Below are 26,314 nucleotides of genomic sequence, written 5' to 3' on the forward strand. Positions count from 1 at the left end.
AAAGACTTGTGTCGTTAAAATTTCGTCGGAACGAAGTTACGGAAAGTTAATTAACAAACGGAGACGTAACAGCACGTTTTATGTTTACGCATACATTCAAAGGATACCGGAAAGATATATTGATTTGCTGATATAAGCTGTTTCTTTTTGTCGTGCCCTGGTGGAAGGTTGAGTATATATGATTTATTTATTTTGATTAAATACACACGCTCACCACGGTCTTTGCAGCAAGCCTCATTTATAGGTATTGTTACGTCTCCGTTTGTTAATTAATTTTCCGTAACTTCGTTCCGACGAAACTTTCACGACACAAGTCTTTACTTAATAAAACTGGTTTATTCTTTCCGAATACAACTTTACGATACACTCGACTTCAACAATCGCGCTAAACAAACGCTATAACAACGAACGTGCTCAATAATACTTCTGACTGCAGATCAATTACTCACTGTCTACACACACATTACGTTACTTTCTCGCGTCACGTTGTCCCCTCTTATATATACCAAACTACCCTATATCTAGCAAATACTAGAGCATTCGCCAAGATACGGGATAGTTCTAGAAACGTGGCGTCACTGTAGTCATGTGACTCGCTGACGCAACAATATGAAAAAAAATACTATTGACATTAAAATGCGTTATTTATATCTTGGAAACCAGAACTTTATAGAGGATGTTACAAAACATTCGAGTAACAGGAACTAAATTTAATAACTGAATTACTTTTAGTGAATGAGTCAGAGTCTTAGTGATTAAAGATTGAAGCGAGTTTGCATTCAGAGAGAGTCAGGGCCAATCAGAATTCGAAGTACTTAAGGGACCGGACAAGACACTATTTGACAGTCCGTGAAAATAGTTTGAGAGTGTTTGCACAAGTTAGTGAATAAGCTAGTATCTAGGGTTATTGTTCCATTAATTACGATACTGTTTTGGTATTATTTATTTATGCTTCGAAGTTTAAATTATGTAATCGGATTAATAATGAAGTGAAATCACGAGTCATTTGTATACTTTGACATATTAATGCCTGAAAAAATTGAAACTTTAAACGTTCTGTGAATTACAACTGTTTCAATTACAATGTTGTTAGAAATTTAGTATTGGTACTGCTATGTTTGAGAGAGACCTTCAGTTTGGATTTAAATAACAGGATATTTTGGAAAACTTAATTATGAAATATGAATGTATTAGGCTTCAGTTGTTAGATTTTAGGAATTTAAAATATTTAGAGCTAGCTGTAAGACCGAATCAGTTAATGTGTATAAATTTACTTTAGTTATTGTAAACAACAAACAAACAAAAAACTATTAAAAACAACGATAACTCTATCAAATTTAAAATAATGTTTGTCTAGAACACAACGTCAAAGTAGTAGTTTTTTTTATTACTATAAATGCTATGGTTCAAACTACACATAAAAACTCCAAAATATTAGTGAAGTGTACAAAGCTAGTGTTATACCAGGTTCGTTCATATTTAAGTCCTCTGTGTTCCCTTCAACACATAAAAAAACATCTTAAATTACAACGATTTTTTTATTTTATAACTATTTTAATTTTTAACTTTACTGAAGCGACTTATCAGTCATTAAGTTTCTGAGATTCAAAAATAGTTTGCAACTTATTCGCTATAACTTTTAACTTTAAGTTCAAGAGTATGCTGACCGTTGTAAAAAAACAAACAAAAAACAACATAAAACGGTAAAGTGGCGCCGTCTAGTTGCAGACACTTGTTGATAGCTCAAACGCGCGTACTATCGTCGTTCTGCATTTAAACAGGAGGCGTTAGGGACGGTTGTATGTTAGGGTTCTGGTGACCTTACCGCGTTTGTGTGTTTGGGTTGATTTCTGTGATATTCCGTTTTATTTGCATTGCTAGATGAAAGGCCAGTAAAATGATTGGTGAAATAAGGGGAGTCACTGCTGACTGTATTACCAATAACACGTAGTTTTATCTGTCGCTTACAGTACAGCTTCGATTGAAGGACAGTTTATAGCGTCTCGACAAAAATTCCTGCAGTACTTAGCTATGTGTACAGTATAAGTGTTCCAACGCACTGAGCTCTTAAGTTAACCAACCTACCGCCGTTCAACACCAGCTCAAAGAAATTTCCGAAAGTAACGACTATGCTCTCGTGAGTTGAAAGTAAAGTATTTTCATGGGACGTACAAGCTCATAAGTTATACGAGTTTCATGCGTGTTATGTACGAAACGAAATTATGTGTGAGATCTGAAATATTTGATAAAAACATGGGTTGAATATTGAAATACAACTAATAGAAGTTCATTATCTTCATTGGGTTTTTTATGTTACTAACATTTTGTGTGAAATCGGAGTATGATTCTGCACATTCTCTATGTCCGAGAAGCCAGAAGTCGTTCCGCCGTCCGTCTCGGTTAAGGAGAGGGCTCGAGAGATAAATGCACGGGTAGCAGCAGAGGATGGACAAGTAAAATGGAAGGAGAAAGTTGTCTGTGGAACTGTGAACTTCCAACAAAAGAGCATAGAAGTGTCAGAAAATATAAAAAGTGAAACAACTAACCATGGGCACAAAGAGACGACAGAGTTGGAACATAAAAGTTACCTAACAAACGTACCACCTAGCAAGGCTGATACTAGGAGTAATATAACGGGTGTTTCCAAGGTAGTTATGTCAACAAACGATGCTAACGCGGAGTTGTGTTTGGAACATGACTTGGCCCATTGCCGCGTGTGTGGGTCGAACTACCCTAAAATAGCAGGTCACCAGAAACAACAGGAGTGTGGTTGTGTGAATCCTTTCAGTCAGAGACGGGAAACTGTGAAAAGAGATGCTTCAGCACAAGACGTCTTGCCTTATTTTGTGAGCTCCTCAGATCCACAGAGCGTAAGATGTCCTGAAAAACAGAACTGTACTTTGTGCCCCAGTGTAGAGCTAAAGAAAGATCTTGAATTGAGTGAAAGTTGTGAGCAAAGTAAGCCTCAAACATCCTCTGTGATTAGTAGCTATCGCAATGATAATGAATTTGTGAAAGGAAATGAGATTTGTAACCAGCAAGCAATAAATCAAAGTGTGTGGGACAATGTAGGAGTAATTTCCGAAGACAGCCAAACGTCGTACCGGGTAAGCTTTACTCTACATATTAACGATTCTGAAGAAGTACCTAAGCAAATTAATGCATGTACCAATAATCAACAAAGAGTATCTGACCATGAAAATAAAAACGAATCAAATCAACTTAACCTAAAAAATAAGATTTGCGTTGAAGATGGCGAATTAAAAGTAAAAGCACTAACGCGTGAGAACAGTACTCTCGAACGTCCCTTCTCTGTAGAGGAAGTTTGTAAAAAGTTTAAGGACTCTGCTCGCGAGACTATATATGTTTCTAATTCTGAACCAAACGAGAGGTCTAGTGAAGAAGCAGGGTCTGGGAATAGAGGATCTATCTTTAGACAGTCATCTGCTCTTGATAAATTACCTTCTCATTCAAGAGAAGTTAACTCGGTCTCGAGTTCTAGCGAACAGAAGTCGGTCGCTGATGTTTCTATTCAGGCAAAACAATCACCTTTAGATGATATACTGAGATCTCTGGAAAAAATCTGTAACGAATTTGACATCACTAGTGCTGAGATAAGTTGTGAAAATACCAAAGATCAGGGGGATTTTCAGTGCATTGATTTGCATGCAAAGAAATCTGGTGATATAAAACGATCCTTTAGTGATTCACCCTTTTCATCAGGTACTCCATTTCAACAGGAGACAACAAAGTCGTTTAATTGTTCTTGTAAACATGATAAAGTATGCAAGTCTTCTCTTTTCTGTAATTCAAATACTGAGATCATTTGTGATAATGATTTTGACTGTAATCTCAGTTTACCCAAAGATTTCTCTAACGCAAACCTCAAAGGCTGTTTAAAACATCAGACAGACCACAATATTACAGGTTCACAGGTGCCACATGATTTTCTTTGTGAATGTTTGGAGTTAGGCTTATCATTCACACCGGAATTTATTAGATCAAAATTCGGCAACGCCACAACCGACGGGTCAGATTACAATAACAGATTAAGTGACAATGATAATGTTAAAAGTAAAACTGTTATCCAGCAAGGAAAAGATGCATTGATGTTTCCTCTTGAGACTAAGATGAATAGTAGAGCAAAAACTGGCAAGTATCATACCTTCAGTCGAAGCAGCAAAGTCAAGGACAAAGCATCAAAAGTTCATCTTGTGCCAAATTTTTATATCACTACTCTTACGAAAGTCCCACCTTCTTCAACAGAACTAAACACGTCTCAGGCATCAAGGTCTTTGCCTTCTACTCCTCTTGCTCCTAGAGCTAACTTTCAGGTAAGATCTAAGCCTGACTTGCCTGCATATCTAACACTTGGTAGGAAAGGAGGTTTACGACGTGGTAGTGAGGGGAACAGGCATGAGCTTTTGAGTAGTTTTTCACAAAATGACATTGACGATGCTTATATTGGAACAAAAGACATCACTCAAATAAGAAACATTTTAGCTGGACTAGATTTCTCTAAATTTAGACGTGGTAGAGGTGAAGAGGACCTTCAAACTGAACCAAAAATATCCTTGCTGCCTAGTGAAAGTCCGGAGAACGTTAGCAATTATAAGGACTCCCACCGTGATAATTTATTTCTTAATAAATATAATGGAACAACTAAGAGTTTCCATGGAAGTTTAACAGAAGTTAAACCTACAAAAGACCTTAGTAATATATTTCAAAGAAGCACCTCTGTACTGGCCTCCTCCAGTAATAATGTTTATAATTCCCAACGCAGAACTCTTGAGCAATATAATGCTGATGATCTTAATCCAAAATCTGATAGTTTGAAAAGTTTGTACAAGACATTGAATAACACAACTCAAATTACAGATAAAAACGTAACTCGGAATACCAGTGAAGATATTAGAAATTTTCGTTTCAACACCTTAAAATCACGAAGAATTGAAAGTAGCCAACTTCAAGGGACACCGAAACTCCAACACAATAATCCATCTCATAATCCAGTTAATATGATGAGCCATAGTGAGTCTCCTCAGTCAATTTCAATTTCCCAACACAAAAATGGGAATATAAAATTAAAACAGCTGACTGAGAAACTGAAACCCCAATCTCCATCTACTGCACCTGCGTCCCCAACTTTCAAGTTGGTTAAAGATTCCGAGTCCAGTGGAACCTCAGGAATAAAGTCACCTCTAGTAAACAGAAGTTCATCTTTTTCACACGTGGATGTAACTCCAGAAGGTAGTTATAAGTTGACTAATGAGTCTTCGAACAAAGATTCAACTCAAGGTTTCAGTTCTCTCTTTAGAGGATCAGCAACACTGCCACGAAAAAGAATTACACAGTTTTCCAGCCTATCAGACAAAAATCCTACTACTAAAAGTAAATCTGTACAAGACAATATCCTTATACCACCAAGTTTGGAATTAAGTAAATCTGATTTGTCAGTGGATTCTGTTGTAGACTCGGCAGTAGACGAAGGCCTAGTCCCTGATTCTGATTGCCCATCCTATTCTCATGAGTACAGTTCCGTTACTACAAGTAACCCCAAATCTCGTGATCCCAAATCATCTGTATCATGCATTCGTGATGGACCCAATACGTACGTTGGTGTTGGGCTTGGAACCCATTCTTTGCCTAGTGAAGCTAGAAAACGAAGAAAGGGTTTCAGAGGTCATACAGTTGGGTTTAAATTAGGTCTTCATGAAACCAAATCGAGTAATGGGAGGCTTTTGACATATCCGCCTCAGCGACGAAGTTCCGTGTCAGAAGACGAACTGGAATATACTTCTGTTGACAGCAATGGCTTAAAATCTTTAAAGATGTCCCAAGGTCTGAGTTCGCCAATAAATGAAGATGCTCTGCGACAAACTAGTGACCTGTCTCTGGCAGACAGTCATTTTAGCCACGGCGAAAATGTTCGGGACGAAACGTATCGAGACATTTTGGAAAGAGTTACAGGAGAATCAAACCGATTAACTGTAGAAGATAGAAATGTAAAAGCTTTAAAGAAAAAGTATCACAGTGATCCTAGTAGAGAAAATACTGGCATGAATGTTGATTTACCTGAAATAATTACCACGTGTAACAGTGAACCCAAACTATATGATTTTGACAATTCTGAAGAACCACAACAACGTGGATTAAGGTTAGAGATAAAAGAATCAGTTAATGATGGTTCAAACACTGCACTTTCAAATATCATGCACAATCAATCCAATCAAGGCCCTGGATTTTTTGCCCAATGTCCTTCTCCCCAACCAAGTTTATCAGGACTAGACTTCGAACTAGACAAAGAAAGACTCATGACTAAGAGCCCTCAGCAACAAAGACGATATTCTAAGAAACGTCTTAGAGGACCATATGGTGAGATGTTAGAAGAAGAAATGAGAAAATCGGGAGAGAAACAAAAACCAAACTTTTCCGAAGATCTTAGTTTCTTGCAAGAAATAAGTGAAGAAAAAAATAATGATGACTTTCGGTCTCTTTCTGAGATTCGTTCTCGACCTAACAGCTTCCCTATTAGCCAGTCCCTGGATGATGCGGATCTTAAAAGATCGACGCCTCCTGAAGTCAATGTCCCAAGGCGAAAAATCAGTGCTAACATCCCTTTTGTGCAAAGTGACAGTGAAGTTTCTCATTTATTATCTCCACCTCCAGTTACTACATCTTCTTCAGACCCCAACTTGTCACAGAGCATTTCCGATTTGCAAATATCCGAAGACAATTGTACTTTGTGGAATCAGCAAGAAGATGTTTTGGTGTACGAGCTTACGAAGCAGTCTGAGTTGGCGAGATCAAGATCTTTAAAAAGACACCAAGTAAGTTTATATCGTTATTATTTTTAATGTATTTTTTAAAACTTACATTAAAGATTTCTGTTATAGCTTTTTTGTAATGATCTTACAGCAGTATTATAAGAACGTGTATATAGACTAGAACCGAGGTTATACGTAGTTTCAAGATTACAGAAACGCTCCTTCAGCTTAGGAAACTGAAATGAAACAAGACGAAATATGGCTCTTTTGTTTGTTATTTTATACCTTCATTTTTCGAGGATTATTGTTATATTGATATATATACTTCTCTGTGCATAGCTTCATTTTATGAAATAGCAGTTATCAGAATTATAAACTTTCTTGTTCTGTATTATTTGTACAATCCCTGCATTAAGTGTATAACATTACTTACAAAGACTGAATGTAGGGTATGTGAATACTTGCACTGGCAGTTACATTAGAAACATTAAATGTAAAGCTGTGTCGCAACCTACATAGATGCTGGTTGTAAGAGTATACCATTGTAAGAGTATACAGTGGTATGCCCTTAACTATGCAGGCAAACACTAGATGTAAGTTTATATCACCAACGATATAGATGCTGAATCTAAGGGTATGACACAAACACTGGTACTTCATTATCCACACAGACATGATGTATTGGTATGTTACCCCTATATAGACATTGTATAAAGAGTATCCTATTACTTACACAAACATTAGTTGTTACAGTATGCCATTACCTGCACAGACACTGGGTGCCGAGGTATTTCATTACCTGTTCAAACACTGGATGTAAGAGTATATCTTGACTCACACAGCCATATCGTCAATTACATAAATAACGGCTACAATTGGTACGTTATCACCTTCACAGACATTGGATGTTAGGTTATGTCGTTGGGGAATTACTCTGATTTGTGATGTCTTATGTACTACTTACCAAACAGCAGATACACGATAATCAACATATTTTTTTTCTTTCAGCGCGTTCCTTACTTAAAGTATTTATAGTGTTATATGGCCTTTAGTTACTAAGTAAACAGTTTAGCTTATAAAACCTATAAGCTCTGTGAACCATTGCAACATGTAATCATTAATTTACAATTAGCCCGATAAACATCATTCTTCAAGTGCTTGTGCCTAATTACCACAAATAGATTAAACATTTATTTGTTTACCGTACAATTATAAATCCCTGTACCTGAATTCTCTGAAGGAAAATACTTGTATTTTTCATAATATGGTCTTATGCAGAAACCATTTATTCAAATCATTAAATTATTCTTAAGTGTGAAAAAAGAAAAGAAAATATGTTTAAAATTCAAACACATTTATTATAAATATCCCCACAAAAAAGGCGTTTTCAACAACAATTGTAAATCATTTAATCTAGCTATATTTATAAAATGTAATTATTGAAAAACAGGGAACAAAATTAAGCAACATAACCGTAAAATAGAAAAAAGAACAGAATTTCCAGTGATAAATTATTTAGAACTTTATACTTTGTAATTGTAAAAAAACGAAAAAAAACAAAACAAAAAAACGTTTAGACCACATGCTTTTCTTTGTTTGTTTCTTTTTACTCTCAGAATTGCCACTAAGAAGAATAAAACAGTTCATAGTATTTGATCCTACAACTTTATGTAAAAGTGATGAATGCATTATGCTGTCTTATACATTCTATTGTTGTGGAATGAAAATGCTATAGAACTGAGCAACATTAACATAACCAATTTACTTATGTATATTACACCTGTTTCATATATTTTGATATGACGGGCATGAGTGTAAAAAAAGTAAACAGACCGGTCATAGATTATGCTTCTTTCATGAGTGTAAACAGACCGGTCGTAGATTATGCTTATTTCATGAGTGTAAAACAGACCTGTCATAGATTATGCTTATTTCATGAGTGTAAACAGACCGGTCGTAGATTATGTTTATTTCATGAGTGTAAAACAGACCGGTCGTAGATTATGCTTATTTCATGAGTGTAAACGGACCGGTCGTAGATAATGCTTATTTCATTCAACATTTTTGTACATAGTTTTGAACAGTGTAAGTGGTAAACATAGTAGCTAATATTAAAGTCTTCTGAATTTTATAAATCAGTCAGCTTCAGGAAACCGGATATAGAGTGAAAGGCCTCCTCGGCGGAGTGTTTAAAGCAAATGCTGCTGTACGTTTTTTGTAGTACGGACCCGTACTCCTAAGGTATTGCTCTTTTTATTTTTTGTTATGTTTCGACGCGTTTTCTGCCCTTAGACTGTACTTGGTTTGGTAGTTTCGGGGTTATAGAATACGAAACTGAAGACGTGGCGTGAGATGTAATTATAAAATGAAATTACTGTAACACACTAACTGCAGTGTAACGATAATATCTTTGGCCTAAAAGTTTTGATAAAAATCACGTAAACTGCGTATTTTTTTTAGGGCGGGGCTTTAACATGTGGGAGACAAATAATAGATCTGAAGTGCTATTTTTACATACTTTTGATTAAGGAAAAATATTTGCAGTTTACATGATTTACATCACAACTTTTAGGCTTAATGGATTCTAATGCTTTGATAGTATTCGTCGAAATAATGCATTTGTTTTAAAGAATTGAAAAAAAAGGTTTACAGTTTAATACAGAATTTGTCACTGGGTAATATTAGGCATGTTGACCCCAATGCTTCATGAGCTTTTGGCTTACAACATTATTAAATAAGATGTCTTGTCTTATAGAGGAACAGTACAAAATATATACACATAACTATTGACGTTATTGTATAATACGTCAAACTATTGTTGTTTGAATTCAATGCCTACTCTGGCTGATATTTATCAAGTGTTTATAGTCTATAGATTTGCATCAGTTGTCATTAGTCATAATCACCAACTAATTAGATTCAATGTAATAAATCTCACCGATATTGTAAAATTTCATGTTTAATGTTTGTTACTACTTGCTTTTTTTAGTAAATGTAACTATCACTTTTCATTCTAGAGATAGATTCTTTGCTAGAAGTCCGTGATCTGTGTTTCACTGAATCTAGACACACACAGTAATTTATTGCTTTTGTTATATTTGTTTTGTTGTAAAAATAGAATCAACTTTTTACTCGCTGGCTTGCTATAATGAAAGTTATCATAACACGAGACCTAGATAAACCTGTCACGCCATCTGGGGGTTTTCATAGTGAAAGAACCGGCTACATTTTTGTTGCTGTTGTATGATATATACTGTCATTGTTGTCTGACTGCTTGTGCTGTCTCGATGATCCTGATAAGATGTCATCACGTGTAATGTGCTCAGCAGGAATTTTCTACTGTTAGTGTCTCAGTTTGAAATTTTTAGTACGAGAAGAAAGTTCTTACTTCATCATGGTGTAGTAGATATCACCAAGGACTCGGCACTACTGACTGTTCAGTGCGAAATTACTAGGTATCATTGAGCCTCTGGGTTTGAAAAGGATTACAATCTTTGATGGGTCAACATTCGACTGATTAGACGGTTTGTCTAACAGCACACTAAAAACTAATACATCGGAACATGATAGCAATGAAATAAGAACTAAATTAGGATACTACTCTTTATATGGATAGATTCTTCTTCTTCTTCGTCTGAACTTTGGAATGTAACTCCATTTTCTCACAGAGCTCATACTCAAAATGACAAATGTCACAAATAAATTTGCTGAACATCATTTGCAGTTGTTTTGTATTTTTACTAAATTTGCTTAGGCCTTTAGAATACATTCCTTTTCGATAAAAAAAAATTCCTTATCAATACTTTGAACTCCTATTTTAAAGTTACTAAGCTGTTTTAAAACTCCACAGTAAATATATATATTTTATTGATTAAGTAGTGTATCGTTAAGAAAAAAAAACAATTAGATAATAGTGTATAATTTAACCACTTTTAGCACAGGCTACTTTATTTGCTGAATCATCTTTGGCCTAAGCTTTAATCACTATAGGCTAGGCCTAATGGTTGGCATAACAGCTATAAGTACTAGTAATAAAGACATATAATTCGTTTATCTCATTCATTAACATCTTATTTACTATATTATGTTTTAACTTGAATTTCCTTCATTTTCACACGTTGTATTAGAATTTCATTGGCAAACCTATTCCCACAACATACTGCAGTACGTAATAAACAGTAACTGTAAGACACTTTGGCGTTGTGGCGTTGCAACTGACGTGAGCTTTTGAAATATGTCCTTAATTTTCCATGCAGATTACATTTCATTGAGTCAACTCATTTTTAGTTGCATTTATTCATTTAACCACTGACAGAAATTTTTCGAACAAAAAACACATTGAGAAGTATAAGAAACTTACTCAAAGAATATTAATATTGTGTACTAGCCTTCAATACTCACGCTTCGCTGCGAGATTCTCAGGTCCCCTCATGATTCACAGAGACCTCAATGTACCAGTCAAGGGTCATCATTATCTTAATTACTTCTATAGCTACCCCAATGCGCCAATTCCTCAATTGATTTGTTTGTTGCCATTTCCCGAACTTAATTCAATTCAACTCTTTTTAAAAGCAAATAGTTTTAATTTAGCTTCTCAGATTAATTTTTTCTTCTTGTATTTTTATTTGAATTCTTTTCATTCTCCGAATACTCCAACATTTTCTGATTCATATTTCCATCCCATGTTTGTGGTTGAATCTTTTTCATGCGCCAGTATTCTTTAACTGTTTTGTTTGAAGCCATTTCCCAAACTTATAAGTTATCATAGCACTATTTTTTAAATCAAATGTTATTTTGACTTTTACACTTTTTTATTTATGTCTGAACTTTTTTTGCAGAATCATCAATATTTTCCCACTATTTTGTTTGCATTTTCTCAAACGTTATTTAATTCAAAGTTTCGAAAGCAATAATATTAATTTTAACTTTTACATTCTATTTTTTGTTCTTATTTTCTCTTTTCCACTGATGCAGATGGAAAATAATTCCAACTTTATTTACTAGTTTTTTGGCCTAGCCGCCTCTATTGCTGATACCATTTCATGAATTTAAAAAGAGAGAATGCAAATTTACATATTCAAATTTTGTAAGATATGTACATTTTTCCCAATTTTGTCAGATTTTTTTTGACCATTTTTTTCAACAGTATTTAGCATGCATTCAGTAAGTGTGAATTAGAGAAAAAAAATTATGGGACTTAAGGGCAAAAAATTGGCCAACATTTTTTGAGTCAAACTTAAAAAATAATACCTAGTTGCACACCCTCAGAATCCCCTTAATATGTGTGAAAAGTTCCAGGTCTCTAGGTTGTTCCCTTTTGGAACTATGACGGTCACACACACACACAGAGACAGGCTCTTTTCTTATCACAGATAATGTTTAACATATAATTGTTAATAGTGAATGCATTCCCCGCCTGATTATGTAAATTTATATACGTTATAGCGTCAAATAGCGTTTAATAATCCTCCCATTACATTTTATTTGAATTTCATTTAACGCGTAACTGTCAAAAGGTAGTTAAAATTCTTTCTTATATTTCATCCTTACACTGATCGTATTGTTATGTTTGAATTTTTGGTTTCGTTCAAAAGATTGGTGGTTAGAAGTGCGTATTTAAAGATATAATTCCCTGGAGATTAAGGAACTAATAACTTAGAAAGGAACACGTCCCTTAAATCTTTAGCATCATTTGGATTTTTTTTCCTATGTGTTACTCTTCTGTTAAGTCAGTATACAAGTCTGTATACATTCACATCAAACATTTTACTATTATCCAACATAATTCAATATACTACACTTTGGAAAAGCATGTATCATTACGCCGTTTTTGCAATCTACGTAAAACTATATTTGTTTTGTTATATACATACACATGCACACATATATATAATAAATCACAGAATTTGTTCACTCTTTCATTGCCTTTACATTTTCTTTTTACAGTTTCCGATAAGTTAGTTCATTAAGGAAATTAAACATTTCTATAAAATTCAACTATGTTTATTTAAAAACTAAAAACATAAACACAAATGTGTTCAGTACATAATACAAATTAGTATAAATGTAGTTAAAACTGCACCTACCGTAATGGCACCTTCTAAAATGATCTGATTTTTATACTTTCGGAAACAGGCAATCATGTCCTGAAGCACCATCTATTATATAAATAATAATCTATTCAAGGAACTTTAAAATAATTAATAAAATACTTTTCATAAGTTATCTCTTTTATTTCTCAGCACAAATTCAAATGAAAAAAAAAGATAAGAATTTATTGCAAATTTTCGTATTTTTTTATTACATAAACATAAAAATGTGTATTTACTGGTTAGGAAGAGACTAATGCTTGGTTTCATTATATGATATTTATGTATTCATAAAAATATATATATTTAGTTTCCTCCAAAAATATTTCTGTTCATTGCAAGATAAAGTCTAAGCAACTTTACTAAAATCACAGGAAAATTGAAAGCTAATATGAAGTAATTTATCCCAAATAGGGTCAAAAATATAATTATCACACTGAACATAGCGAGAACATAACTGTTTATATATACATACTAAAATGTTTTCTTACAACGAAATTTTTTTTCTGATTTGTTACAGGACTTTTAATTGAAATCTTGAAATTATTATTTGGTAATCTTCTGTGACACAGTTTAATCTAAAATAAGCAAGTTTCTTTGATTCTTGTTGGACATAACATTGAATTTAACAACAGGACAGTTTGTGATAACGCAGGGAATAGTTTGCTTTGAGCAATCATGTTTAATCTGGTTACTATTTCCAGTTCTAGCTGAACTGAAACACCTGATTTATACCATCTGTATAATGAATGTTTTAAATAAAAACCTTTATTCGGTGAGCCCCGTTCTCCCACTTTTGGATTAGAGATTATTGCGTTAAAGAAACGGAAATACTTGTCGGTGTGTTTGGATAATTCCTGTAAAAATTCGGATACTGGTGTGAATTAATAGAATTATAATACACGTTATTCATTATTTTTAACAATAATTAATGAATCTAGAAAAACACTGAAATATGTATTTAAAATATTTGGGCGTGGTATATTTTGTAATACATAAGTAGCATATATAACAGTTTATAATTTACTATGCTTTCTTGTATATTTACAGAACATTGAAAAATAATCAGTTTTATGCCTTTTTTAATAGTATTTTCCTCCTGTCGTGCATGTCGTATATTTATGTAAAAATTCCTGCTGATTGAATTACTTGGGGTAAATGACTTTTATTACATATTATTTCACGAAAATCTCGTTATTTTGTAATTCGAGGCTCCATACTGCCGAAACTGTTCACCAATTCATGGACTGAGAGATAAGATAGAAAAGGAGTAAAAATTTTACGATAAATAACTGGATAATTGTCCTCCGGTGTCTCAGTAGTAGGCTTCATGGCTTATAACGCTAACATCCAAGGTTCGATTCTTGCGGTGGACACAGCAAAGATAGCCCATTCTGTAGATGTGCACTAAAACAAACAAAAAACAGATAACTTCCACAAACAAATCAATAGTTTCAAGTGAAAAAAGAATTTTATAAATGTAAAGTAGTGAGCCAATGCTGTCTAAGTATTAATTGTGAAAATAAACTTGTGATCGTCCCTCGAAAAAAAAAAACAACCCAGAGGGGGAAAACAGAAAGAAAGAGAACGTCTCTTAAAATTTTCGAATTTCATGAAATTTATAATTTGTCAATGGGCTATTTGCGTTCTGTTCACCGCGGAGAATCAAACCTCTAATTTTAACGCTGTACCTTCTTGTAGTTACAGCTGACCCACCGGGAAACACGTGTTAGAAAGAGGTGAGAATTGTGTTTCCTTCATAGTTCATTGTGAGCCAATAAGTTAAATTAGGAAACAACAGTATAAGCTCATACACTCCTAACGACTCGTAAGCTCTTTTTCAAAGATTTTGCTGTTCTGTCGAGTGCACGAGGGTAAAGAAGCACTGGACTAGTGTATGTGCAGTCAACTAGTTGTATGAAATAATTCTTGCGAAGACTGGGAAGCGTGGTTCTGTTTAAGTTTCGGTATAAGTACTGGAAGCCGTCGTTTCACTGCATGTGGGTGGGGAAGAAACGCTGCATCTGGTGCTCTTCAAAACGGAAACTAATTACACAAGGCACTGGGTTAACTCGACTCTCGCGCTTGCGTGGAGCTTGGTATAAGCAACCCGAAACTTCACCAGTCGTCTGCTTGGTTATAGTCAGGCCTGTACAGAACGTTAGCTTTGCGTACGTGTATGGGCACTTTATTATTTTTTATTTGTGTTAATTAGCCTGCAGACATTTTCACTACCCCTTCTTGGGGTCACTCCCCTAAAACTATCTTTTAACATATAATACCGAAGTACGTTTTTGTGTCAGACTACTACACTAGCATTTATCGTTGTATGTATATAATCTTCTATTTTGCTGTAAGTATATCAAAATAAAAATTGATGTAATCGCAATTAGTTTGAGAAACATTTAGAGGCGTTGGCGTCGTACCCGTGTAATAATATATATAGAATAATCGTTGATCGTAACGTTTTAAATAGGCTATTACGATTATCTGTGGGATTTGCACGGTAATACTCATAATATAGTCTCGAACGTTGTCTTGTTGGACAGACTGAGTAAAGATATCTTATTTTATAGAACACGCAAAATTATATCTATAATATATAGAATAATCGTTGATCGTAACGTTTTAAATAGGCTATTACGATTATCTGTGGGATTTGCACGGTAATACTCATAATATAGTCTCGAACGTTGTCTTGTTGGACAGATTGAGTAAAGATGCCTTATTTTATAGAACACACAAAATTATATCTATATGGACCGGGCATAACCTAGTGCAGTGGAGTAAATATGTCCCTGAAATTGCAGAGGGGGGGGGGAAGGATAAAAAAAAATGGTTCGAATCGTAAATAAAATCGTAGGAAAGTAAATGTAGGGGCCCAATTAGTTTTTATGCGGGGGGGGTATCATTGGTAGATACGCCACTAGCCTAGTGGTTAGCGTACTTGAATGTGAATATGACGGTTCACGGTTGATATTGCTGCAAAATCATGCTCCGCATTTTGGGGCCGTGGGTGCACCAGAAGAGTGACAGTCAAGTCCCACTATTCTGTCAGATGAGTAAATCAAGATTTGGCGGTAAAACTTTTGACTAGCTGCCTTCCATCGAGTTTTAGGAATTCAAAATTACGGATGGTTATGCGAAGATAGCCGTTTGTGTAGCTTTGTACGAATATTTTGAAACAAATACAGGGACAATTTATTTATACATTTTACAAACCTTTTTCATTTATTTATTCTTTTATTTTTCGTAATTATTGCTCGGACAGAGAAACAGCTAGACACTATGGAACGCTTAGCCTACGTTTGAACAAACGTTGATATGGGTTTCTTAGTTCTGATGTGGCTGCTATAAAATGACAACGCAACAACAGTTCCAAAGCTTGTTAGGACTTAATCTGAAGAAAGCATTTCATGTAAACTATGTGATCAGACTAGCGATGGTTGAGAAACTTGTAGATATAAATAACACCAAAAATTCTTTACGCATCATAACCTTTGACCTTGGAAACCAGTAGCTATAACAGTGTTTATATCTCGAAAGTTGTAATCTTTCAGACAATGAAACCGAATAACGCGTACTTACATTTGTACTGGCAGATTCTATTATGAACGTGACACTCGAGAGATAGCAACAGGTAATTTTAACAATACTTGTTTAGATTCTGGTCTGCGGTAATATATGTATGTATTTTAACATTCCGACTGTATATAAGCCCTTTTCTCATATTGCTATATATATAGGGTCAATGCTTGATGATATTTTATTTTCATAGAGGATACATATTTAATAAATATTTTTGCAATTAATACATGTAGACAAATATCGTAATTTAATGTTCAAATAAAAAAGTATTAAATTGAATAAAAAAATTCTAGTAGCAGAATGTAGGTAAAAACTTTTTGTCAAGTGATGAGCATTCGGACAAAAAAAATGTTTTAAAAGAGCTGGAGAGAATAATAACTTATGATTAATAGTTTTTAATATTTCTTACAGTGTATAAACGAACACTTATTAAGTTGAAAACACAGGGCAAATCTGTACTTGAAGGAAAATCCAGTTTGTTTTTTATGGTGGTTAGTATACAGTTAGGCACAGCGTACAAAACTTAAATACGAACATGTGATGTACCTTTCAAAAGCTGCTTTGTATAAGCCTTTAAAATGTTTTAGACAAGTCTCATCTGAGGTTTCTAAGTTATTTTAATGTTTATATCTAAATTATCATATTTATCTAAGTTATTGTCGTATTGGTTACAGCCCGATATTCCGAAAATTGAACGTAAAAGTGTTACACATCTAGGCCTAATGTTCAATCATAAACAGTAGTACAATGCTATATTAGGGACTTCAGCCGATAATATTTTGAGGTATATTTGTAATCATTCCAAAGATTTATTACTGTTACCCGCAATGAAAGCTTTCTACTCTTTTCAAAAATTGTCTAAATTCTCATAATTATAGTAATGATATGATCAGTATTATTATCGAAACAGGATGAAAACATTGAATAACAGGAAGAAGAATAAATGAAACTCCAGTAATAGTGGCGAAAACTTTTCGGTGTCCCCATCATATCTATATTACACTGTATTGTTATAGGATAAGCCTCAACCAGTATTGAAACAGAAAATATAAGTACACTTGTCAAAAATAAAACAACAGGCTCTACACAGCGAGCTATATGTGCTATGTCTACAACGGGTACCCAAACACATTTTTAGCAATGTAAACTGTCAAACTTGTAAGTTCTGACTGCTATGGAACACAGGTGACAATTTGGTTTCAAGATTAACAAGCACTGATAAAAAGTTTTCCACTTCGTTTAATAGCACTAATTCGTCTATGTTCCCAGTGTCTCAGTAGCGTAAGTTCTGACTGCTATGGAACACAGGTGACAATTTGGTTTCAAGATTAACAAGCACTGATAAAAAGTTTTCCACTTCGTTTAATAGCACTAATTCGTCTATGTTCCCAGTGTCTCAGTAGCGCTACTGATTTTTTATTTCCACAAATGTTGCAACATAAAAATCAATAACATATTATATTTTGAAAAAGCGGTAACTTCAAATGAATTTTCTTTGTAACTTCCATTTTAGAAAGCTCTAAATTATGTGTGTGCGTGTTTATTTTGGGGACGTGAAGAGTTAAGTCTATTTAGTACTGCCCTTTTCCAAAACCATAAATTCGTACTTTTGTAGGTGCACAGAGTGAAAAAAAAAAAAAGATTGAAGAAACTGTGTGTGTATTTTTGTATTGTTGAAAATTTTGAGAAATTTTGAACAACCCTGCATATATACTTTTCCATTTCAAACGACATTTTGCCATTTCATACAAGTCACTTCTTTTTTTTAGTAAATCATCTTATTTCTACGTTGGTATATGTGTGTATTTATATATATATATAAATTGATAAATTGGGCTTACGAATGTTGAAGTAATATTTATCCAAGCAGTTTCAGACATAATCGCTTGCTTTGTCAGACATAGTACTTAGAAAACATCAGGTAATTTTCTGTCTTTTACTTCTTTTTTTTTTTTGCATTGCTTTCTTTCACAAATTTTGTTTTTCGATTTCAGTTTCGAATCGAAACTGGTAAGGTTTTACTCTCACGAGATAGGTGGGCGCATGAATATAGAAATATATTTATTTTATCTTAAAAGTAAAATTAGTAACGGAATATGAAACTTCGTATTCAACTCCTGGTTATTTTTATACAAATGTGATGAGCATGCATTGACTATTACAACAGCAAGAAACCGGTTTAAGAACTCTTGTGTGCACCATGTTTCTAGTTTCAACACCTTCGCCTTTACTTGAAACCAGATGGATGTGTTGTGAAGCAGGTGCGTATTCATGATATATATATACAGCATAGCATGCTATTTAACACATGCACAGTCATGCTATGCTCTAATCAACACTCCACTCTGACTACGTCATAATTCAGTTACACATAAGTATCTATCGCCTCTAGCGGCTAAAGCATAAACAAATGTAATGGATATTTTAGCCATTCCTGTATGTTTTTTTGTTTGTTTGAAAACTTTCATATAAAATGATAATTTCTGAAACTTCGTGATTTGACTGTGATGAAGTAATACGTGGAGATTCTCGTAATAGCATGCTTTAGTCTTCGGGGAACTGGTTTTGTTTGAGGACTTCCAGTATCAGAAAATCCAAGGACCTCCCCCCTACCCTAATAAACACACTTCGGTAGTTGAATTTTTTCGAAGTGGGTGGGATATCTATAGCTAGTTCTGTAAGAGCATTACTCTTTCCCGCCTGATATATTAGGAATTCGGCATATTTCACACTAAGGTTAATGGAACACAAGCACGTTCTACCATACCCACGCAAAAGCGCGAGCAAATAAACTCGGGCATTCCTGTTCACTTCATTTATAGCAGTGCTTCCTATGAAAATAAATGACTTAAACACATTTCTACATTATTACATAAAGTGTTGTTTTTATCGAAGTTATTTTTGTATTTTTCTATAGATGATCAAACAATACCATGGTCCATATGATATTTAATGATTGAAATATGGCATAAATAGAGATTAAACTCTGGATACCTGATGAAACAAATGTACACAACACATTGGAATGAAAGGAAATTTTAAATGAAAATATTCAAAGCATAAAATGAATATTTATTAAAACACATACAATTTTTGTTAAATACCTTGGCATGAACACTTCCGACAACAACAACAACGCTAGAGTGTTTTGCAGTAGGAACTGTTTTGTTTTGTATGTTGCGTTGAACGGGTTGTTGTGTATTCTGACTTCTCCCTGAATTGGGGGCGCTTTGGAAAATTCTTATACATTATGTCCGCAAGGCATAAAGAAGTCAGTATTAGCACACAATATGTAAATTATATGCTGTATTGGCAGAATAATTAAAGTTAAATTAACTTATGATGTAGTTTAAACGTTAGAAAAAGGCTTTTCATCTTAGGGGGTCGTTCACAATTTGTACTATTTCCACACGCGTACAAAACGTACGCTGGGGATGGGGTGGAACTCGTGCTCGCTTTTTATAAAATGTTACTTGCTGTTAAAAATAATTCTCAAAAGGATTGACTGTCAGTAATTTCGGCAAGTTTTGTGAATTTAAACATCTGCTTTCAGTTTTAGAACACCCTATTTATAATGATTAATATCTGTTAATATTTCTTTACGAAAAACTCGATTTTTATGTGTACGCTTTTAGGGGGGGGGGGTGAAAGCGTATATTTTGCATTCTCGTGAAAATGTCAAATATTGCGAATGTCCTTTTATATATACTTATATATATACCGAGCCTTTGAGGAGCTGAGAATACAGAGTGTACCCAAGTTGTTCAACCCAAAAGTAAAAACGCCACGAATCAAAACGATTGAACGCAACGCAGCCGAAAATTGTGACGGTCAGCACAATTACACCTTCTCTTGGGAGTACGAAAGAGGACGTAGCGATAAAACTCACATCACACTTTCGAACTTGACATATACAGAATATTACGAGCTTCACATATTCCATGTTATTGGAGCGATTTACAAGAAACTAGATACTGTTAGATACAAGTAGGCAAAATTTCGACGATTCATACCTTCTGTTTTCTGGAGAGTGAACGTGAACCTTCCAGAAGCACCTTTAGAATTAAATTGAACCCTTAATGGGCTACATACTGGTAAGATAAATAAAAAAAAAGAGAGAATTTAAAAACCTGCAAATAGGGATCGTACAAAAAGTAAGGAAACAAGGCTGGAAATGCTGTAGGCATTATTTACTCAAAATACAAATTTTTATTTGGCTCCATGCTGTTGCATTTGATGGAGTCAAAATATGGATTTGTAGTTTGAGTAAATAATGTCAACAGTAACTCCAGCCTTGTTTCCTTACTTTTTTTACGATCTATATTTTTAGGTTTTTAAATTCTGAATTTTTAAAATCTTGTTTGCTGGCTTTTTATGCTCAATTATGGGCAAAAAATTACTTGATATGGTAGCACACTTTATACATTGTAATGATATTAAACATAGCCAGTAGCTAGCTGATACGGTTTATGATGATCTACTGTAGCTAATGACCAATTGATCGCATTAATTCGAGATATAAAATGTTAATCTGCAGTTGGAGATTGTCATGGAGACTTGTTTGGGAATATAGTGAGCATTTATAGTTTCTGTGTAGCTAAATTCTCTATATATAATGCATAGCAATTGGCAAATATACGCCTAGACTAAGACACAACCTCAACTAAGTGCGTATAAAATTTTACCAATAGAAAAGCAGCCTCTGCAAGTAAAACATCGCTTTAAATAAACCTTCGTGTCTTTTGAAGTAATTATTCTACGAATGTGTGTAATAAAATTTAATATTATGTGTATTGATTTTTAGTCGCGGCATAGCGGTTCATGTAATGGCTCTGCGTTTTTTATCAAGTACAAACTTTTAGCTCATAGCTCCATCTCTTGACCGATTTGAGATCTATTTACAGCCGCGACTATTGAAGATTCCCTCTTATTTACCCCTTCACTTCATACATAATATATGGGTTGGCTCCTTAAAGACACCGATTGTATAGTGTACAAAGCATTGAGTATCCATATGTTACAGCCATCTAATGTTCATCTATTATGGGCCGGTAATTCCTGTTGTTTTTTTAAAAAAAACACCATGTATTTGTAAGAAAGCTAACTTCAAGAGGTAATGATAGTATTGTTTACACTATAATTATGATGTTTTTTTAGCTTATATAAAATATAGAAGAAACAAATCGACTTTTCAATACCACTACGACCTTCGCAGTACCTTATTTAATATTCTACAAAAGTTTTGGGTACAATATACTAAGATGTACTTGATGTTGTAATAAGTCGTACTTGTTGTAGGCTGGCAAGAGAATAATAATTAGAATTACAAAGGGACCGTTTTGAGCACATTTTCTTTCCCTTGTAAGTCTAACATGTGTGTTTTCATGCTTTTTTGTGCATTTTTATATGTGTACAGCCTTAGGAGTCAATAGTAAAGGTTTTAAAGTGTTGTTTGAATGGAATCTTTTCTGTTTAAGGTGCTTGTTGCCCGAACGTTCTTTTGGGGTTTTGTGCAATCCCTATTATGAAGTACTATCGTGGTTCGTGATACCTGGAAAGTTTTGGCAACATGCATAATATCACCAGGTAAAATTATTCCAAAGCATAAATAAATAAATTTAACTTAAGAACAACCATGTTCGTTTTTTTTTTCTCTATAATTTATGTAAACTTTCCGTTATGACCCAGTAGCTGTCATTAGACAAACATACAGAAAGTAGGCGAAAGCTTATGTAAAACAAATAACAATAAAAGTAAAACCGAATGACGTGGATTTTGACACGTGAAATTACAGCCCTATTAGTCTACATAAATAATTATTTATTTTAATAATCTGACTCCTGCTGTTAGCTTTATAAATGCACAATTACAACAGAGTTTAGGCAAATCTTTGCCTAATATCTCTCTCGTGAACGTCTTAATTACATGGTAGACACTTTCATTTGCTCATGTAGTTAAATTTAACTTTATTATTATGATAGTGTCAATACTTAAAAAAGTTTAAATTGGATTTATTTTCCTAACATAAAATCAGAATCGACCCTTTCGAACACGAAGCCCCATGTAACAGGGCAGTCAGATCAAACAGTCCATTAATATGTTGCGAGATAGAGGGAAGTTTAGGGGACCTATATCTTCAATTTGTTTTTTAAAGTTAAAGCTCAAACTTGCTGCCTAACTGTTATTTTAAGTGGTTCAACATCACATAGCTGGCTTCACTTTTGCGAGAAATAAAAATAATTCTAGATGTTATTTTTAACTCACTAGTGCGAGGCCCCTAAATGCATATGACCCCAAGCAGTCGCTTGTCTTGCTCCTGACGACGATTCTTCTGGACAATTTGACGAATTTTACGTACTGTACATAAGCCTTTGACAACATATTCATGTTACATATTACAGCAACGAAACATTTGTGGGATACTTTTTCTGGTTGAGTTATAAAAAATGAATATACAGTGAAGGAAGACTTGTATTGAGTCGCAGAGTTGCGGGCAATGAATCTGTTATTTCAGGTCTCCTACTTTCTACAATATATTTTTAGACCCTTAGGGAGTTTGGAAGACCAGAGATCTACTGCTTTAGACATGAAGGTTAGGTATGCTTGTTTAGTTCTATGGGCTCTTTGTGCCCCAGCGCGTGTTTCTATTGTTCGCGTTGGTATGGAACCGAGGATGTTACTGTTGAAAAGCTACTTCTAAGCTCAGAAAGGTGGATGTAGAGTAGTGTCTATGACTTTTAAACCGGTTTTTGCAAAACTAAGTCGAAAGTCTGAGCTTGGCGAGGGACAGCTGAATGAATATTCGATATAGTTTACTGACTTTCCTATTGAAATTTGTTGGATTAAAGTCTTAAAAATATTTAAAAAAGCGTTTGAATACAACATGAAACTAAAAAAAAATAACCAGGAATAACAGCTAATATATGAAATAAAATATTTACTAAAAATAAAAGCTATTTTAGTTTCTAGGACATCACAGAAAAGCGTTGGAAGAGAAGAAAACGTGTCAATTTGTTTACATTTTGATCTATATATGAACAGGTATTTATTTATATCTATAAAACATAAAAGTAAAGTACAATCTTAAATATTTGTTGTAAAAATAGTTTTGAAATATAAGATATCAACAGTTGAAAAGTGTCTACGATCCAAAGTAATTAATAAAATGCTGTATTCACATAGTAGGCTGGGGTATTACAAGATCTATTATAGCGTTTTACTGCTACATTTTGAAATAAATCTACATTGATATTTCAATATTGTTATTTGCACTTTTTCTTGAAAGCCAACCAATAACATAAATAAAATTTTCGAAAATGAATGAAATAAAGCATTCATACGAAGATGAATGATCTTTTTCCATTGATTCTATTATAAACCATTTATATGTTATTTGTTGCTTAGCTCTACAGACAAAATTTCAATTTTGGTAAAGTTGAATTCATTTGACTTTATAATTGAACGATTAACTAACATCGCTCGTGTTGATGTTCTGTTATACATATATACTTAGTGCCCCCCCCCCGGTGGCTTAACGGTAAGTTTGAAGCTTATAATGCTAAAATTCGGGGCTCAAACCTTGCGGTGGGTATAGCGCAGATGAAAAGAAACAAATTCATTATTAATTCACGCTATGTGTTTGTGGATTTGTTTATACACAAACTGATACCACAGTTTCAGAGTTAGCAGAACAAAACTTGACAGGCGGATTCAGACTGGCCTGGGGGCGTCCTTATCTATATGACGTAGCCCCTACCCTTATTTGGGGAACCATTGTCAAAAGGGCCTAAAACAGACCCTGAAGGTTACACGAATGATGGTGGAGGTCTAGGAACAGGTTTTCAGGATCGCTGAACCCATATTTGGTATCGGATTTTGAGTTCCTGCCCCCACCCTCTCGGGATCCCACCGGGGGAGCCATGTTAGAAACTGTGTTCATACCCCTACTCACAAGCTAACGGGACTAAAAGTGGCACACATGCTCACGTACTATGAGCGGGTATCCTAATAGGTACGTCCCCCCCCCCCTTTTTAAAGTAACTATGAAAATAATTTGGGATAACGGAAGAGGTTGATCGGTACATCGGTGCAAATATTTCGAATTAACAATATTAATGAATGTAAAAAAGGACAATTAATATTACTATTATCCGGAACCTTGCTTCAAATAACTTAGGCATGCCCAAAAAGCATAACACGTTAATTTCAAACTCGAAATTTTAGGACATTGCTTTCTATTGAAATTGCGTATTTTTTTAGGCGTACATGGAATACTGTATTTGATCTTTAATCTGATGTCATAAAACTATAAAAGGACTCTTTCTCGTGAGTTAGCTCAAAATTGGTTTCACTTAAATTAGTTAACTCTGTCCTTTCCCGTAAACGTTGTTGACTTTTTTATGTACCGCACATTCTTAATTTTTGCCAACACGTTTTTATGTTTTTCGTTTTTGAAATTACACTGCTAACTTGTTTGAATTAGTGCATTCCAGACAAAATAAGAGTCAAAACATTACATAAATATGGGAAAATACTGATGTTTAATTCAATATGGTAATTACAATGTAACCTTATGAGATGAGTTTTTGCTGTTGGACTGAATGAAACCTCTAATTTGTGGTCTTGTAGTTGTCGGTTTTTAGCAACAAAAAGACGTAGATGGAACAGTATTCCATTGTTTTTCACTTATAGAAAATGCTTAAGTATTTCCAGTTTTAAAAAATTTAGTTTTTTTTTCTGTTACTTTATGACCTTGAATCTTGCACAGATCTACGTTATTGTACTACTACTTTAGTTTAACTGCACGTGAGGAACGCGCGCGGCTTGTGATTAGCCAGAGCTCAAAACCTCAAGCTTTCGAGTCACGAGATCTGGGGTATGGACTGCTACAGATCTAGCCGCGCTACTCAGCTGTAAACGAACAAGAGAGATGATTGGTGGTCTAAAAGTCAGAGATCAGATCTGAAACAGACATTCGAGAATCTAATGAGATCTTGATTGTTTCTGTTTGTATAACATGTTTGTTGAAAAACCCAGAGAATGACATGCTACTAAAATAATCCACATCTCAAATTCTTGCCTATCTCACACTGATAGAATGTGAATGATAAGGACTTTTGAGTGTGAATCTTCTTTTTTGGTCCACCATAATACGACCACAGTTTGAATAAATTACATCTGTCCTCGTTTTTCTAATTTTTTTTCGCGAATCGGAAAATATACACCTAAGCCTTATTTTTTTTATGTATTTCTACTATAATTGTAAAATTGCGTTTAGATGTTTAGTAGACTGTTTTATGCTCGGTTTTAAAACACCGTAATAATGTGATTTTTGACGTACAATGGGTTAAAGCTGTTTTTCACGTTCGGGTTATTGAAGAAACGGAAAGCTAGCAAAGATGTACCGTTCTGTAAGGGGGTAGCATGCCCGTACTGTGAATCCAGGGATTCGTGGTTAGCATTCTATTTCCGCAGAAACACTCCACATTTTGAGGCCGTGAGTGGTCTCTAGGAGTGACAGTCAAATCCCACCATTCAATCAGACAAGAGTAGTTCCAGTAGTAGGTGGTGGGTGCTTTTCGCTAATTTCCTTCTTTCTAGTCTATCACTTGAAAATTAAGGACGATCATGCGCAGATAACTCTTTGTGTAGCTTTGTCTGAAAAATTTAACACAATTATGTTCTACATACTATATATGAGTGTGTGTGTGTGCGCGCGCGCGCGCGCGTCATTTTGTAACTACTTAAGAAATAATTGTGATTTTCGATGGATACAGTGAAGGCCGTAGCTATTTGTCCGACTAGCCATATCAATGGTCAGGAGACTATTTGTTCGGGTCCCCAGTGCCACAGCGGCATGTCTACGGACTT

At 34.4% G+C, this 26,314-nt stretch overlaps 1 protein-coding gene and 1 long non-coding RNA gene across 2 annotated transcripts in view; one reads left to right on the forward strand and one right to left on the reverse strand.

The window, feature by feature from the left end:
* Positions 1 to 26,314, reverse strand: part of LOC111085459 — a 68,609-nt gene that overhangs the window by 17,517 nt on the left and 24,778 nt on the right. The window contains exon 2 of the long non-coding RNA XR_002610289.1: positions 12,854 to 12,925. This is a non-coding gene — a long non-coding RNA (uncharacterized LOC111085459). The remainder of the gene's footprint in view (positions 1 to 12,853; positions 12,926 to 26,314) is intronic.
* Positions 1,793 to 26,314, forward strand: part of LOC106457999 (rho guanine nucleotide exchange factor 17-like) — a 207,378-nt gene continuing 182,856 nt past the window's right edge. The window contains exon 1 of the mRNA XM_013917447.2: positions 1,793 to 6,830. Coding sequence (XP_013772901.2) covers positions 2,361 to 6,830 — 4,470 coding nt within the window. The 5' untranslated portion in view covers positions 1,793 to 2,360. The remainder of the gene's footprint in view (positions 6,831 to 26,314) is intronic.

The sequence above is a fragment of the Limulus polyphemus genome, unplaced genomic scaffold, assembly GCF_000517525.1.
Source record: "Limulus polyphemus unplaced genomic scaffold, Limulus_polyphemus-2.1.2 Scaffold402, whole genome shotgun sequence".
Taxonomy (NCBI): Eukaryota; Metazoa; Arthropoda; class Merostomata; order Xiphosura; family Limulidae; genus Limulus; species Limulus polyphemus.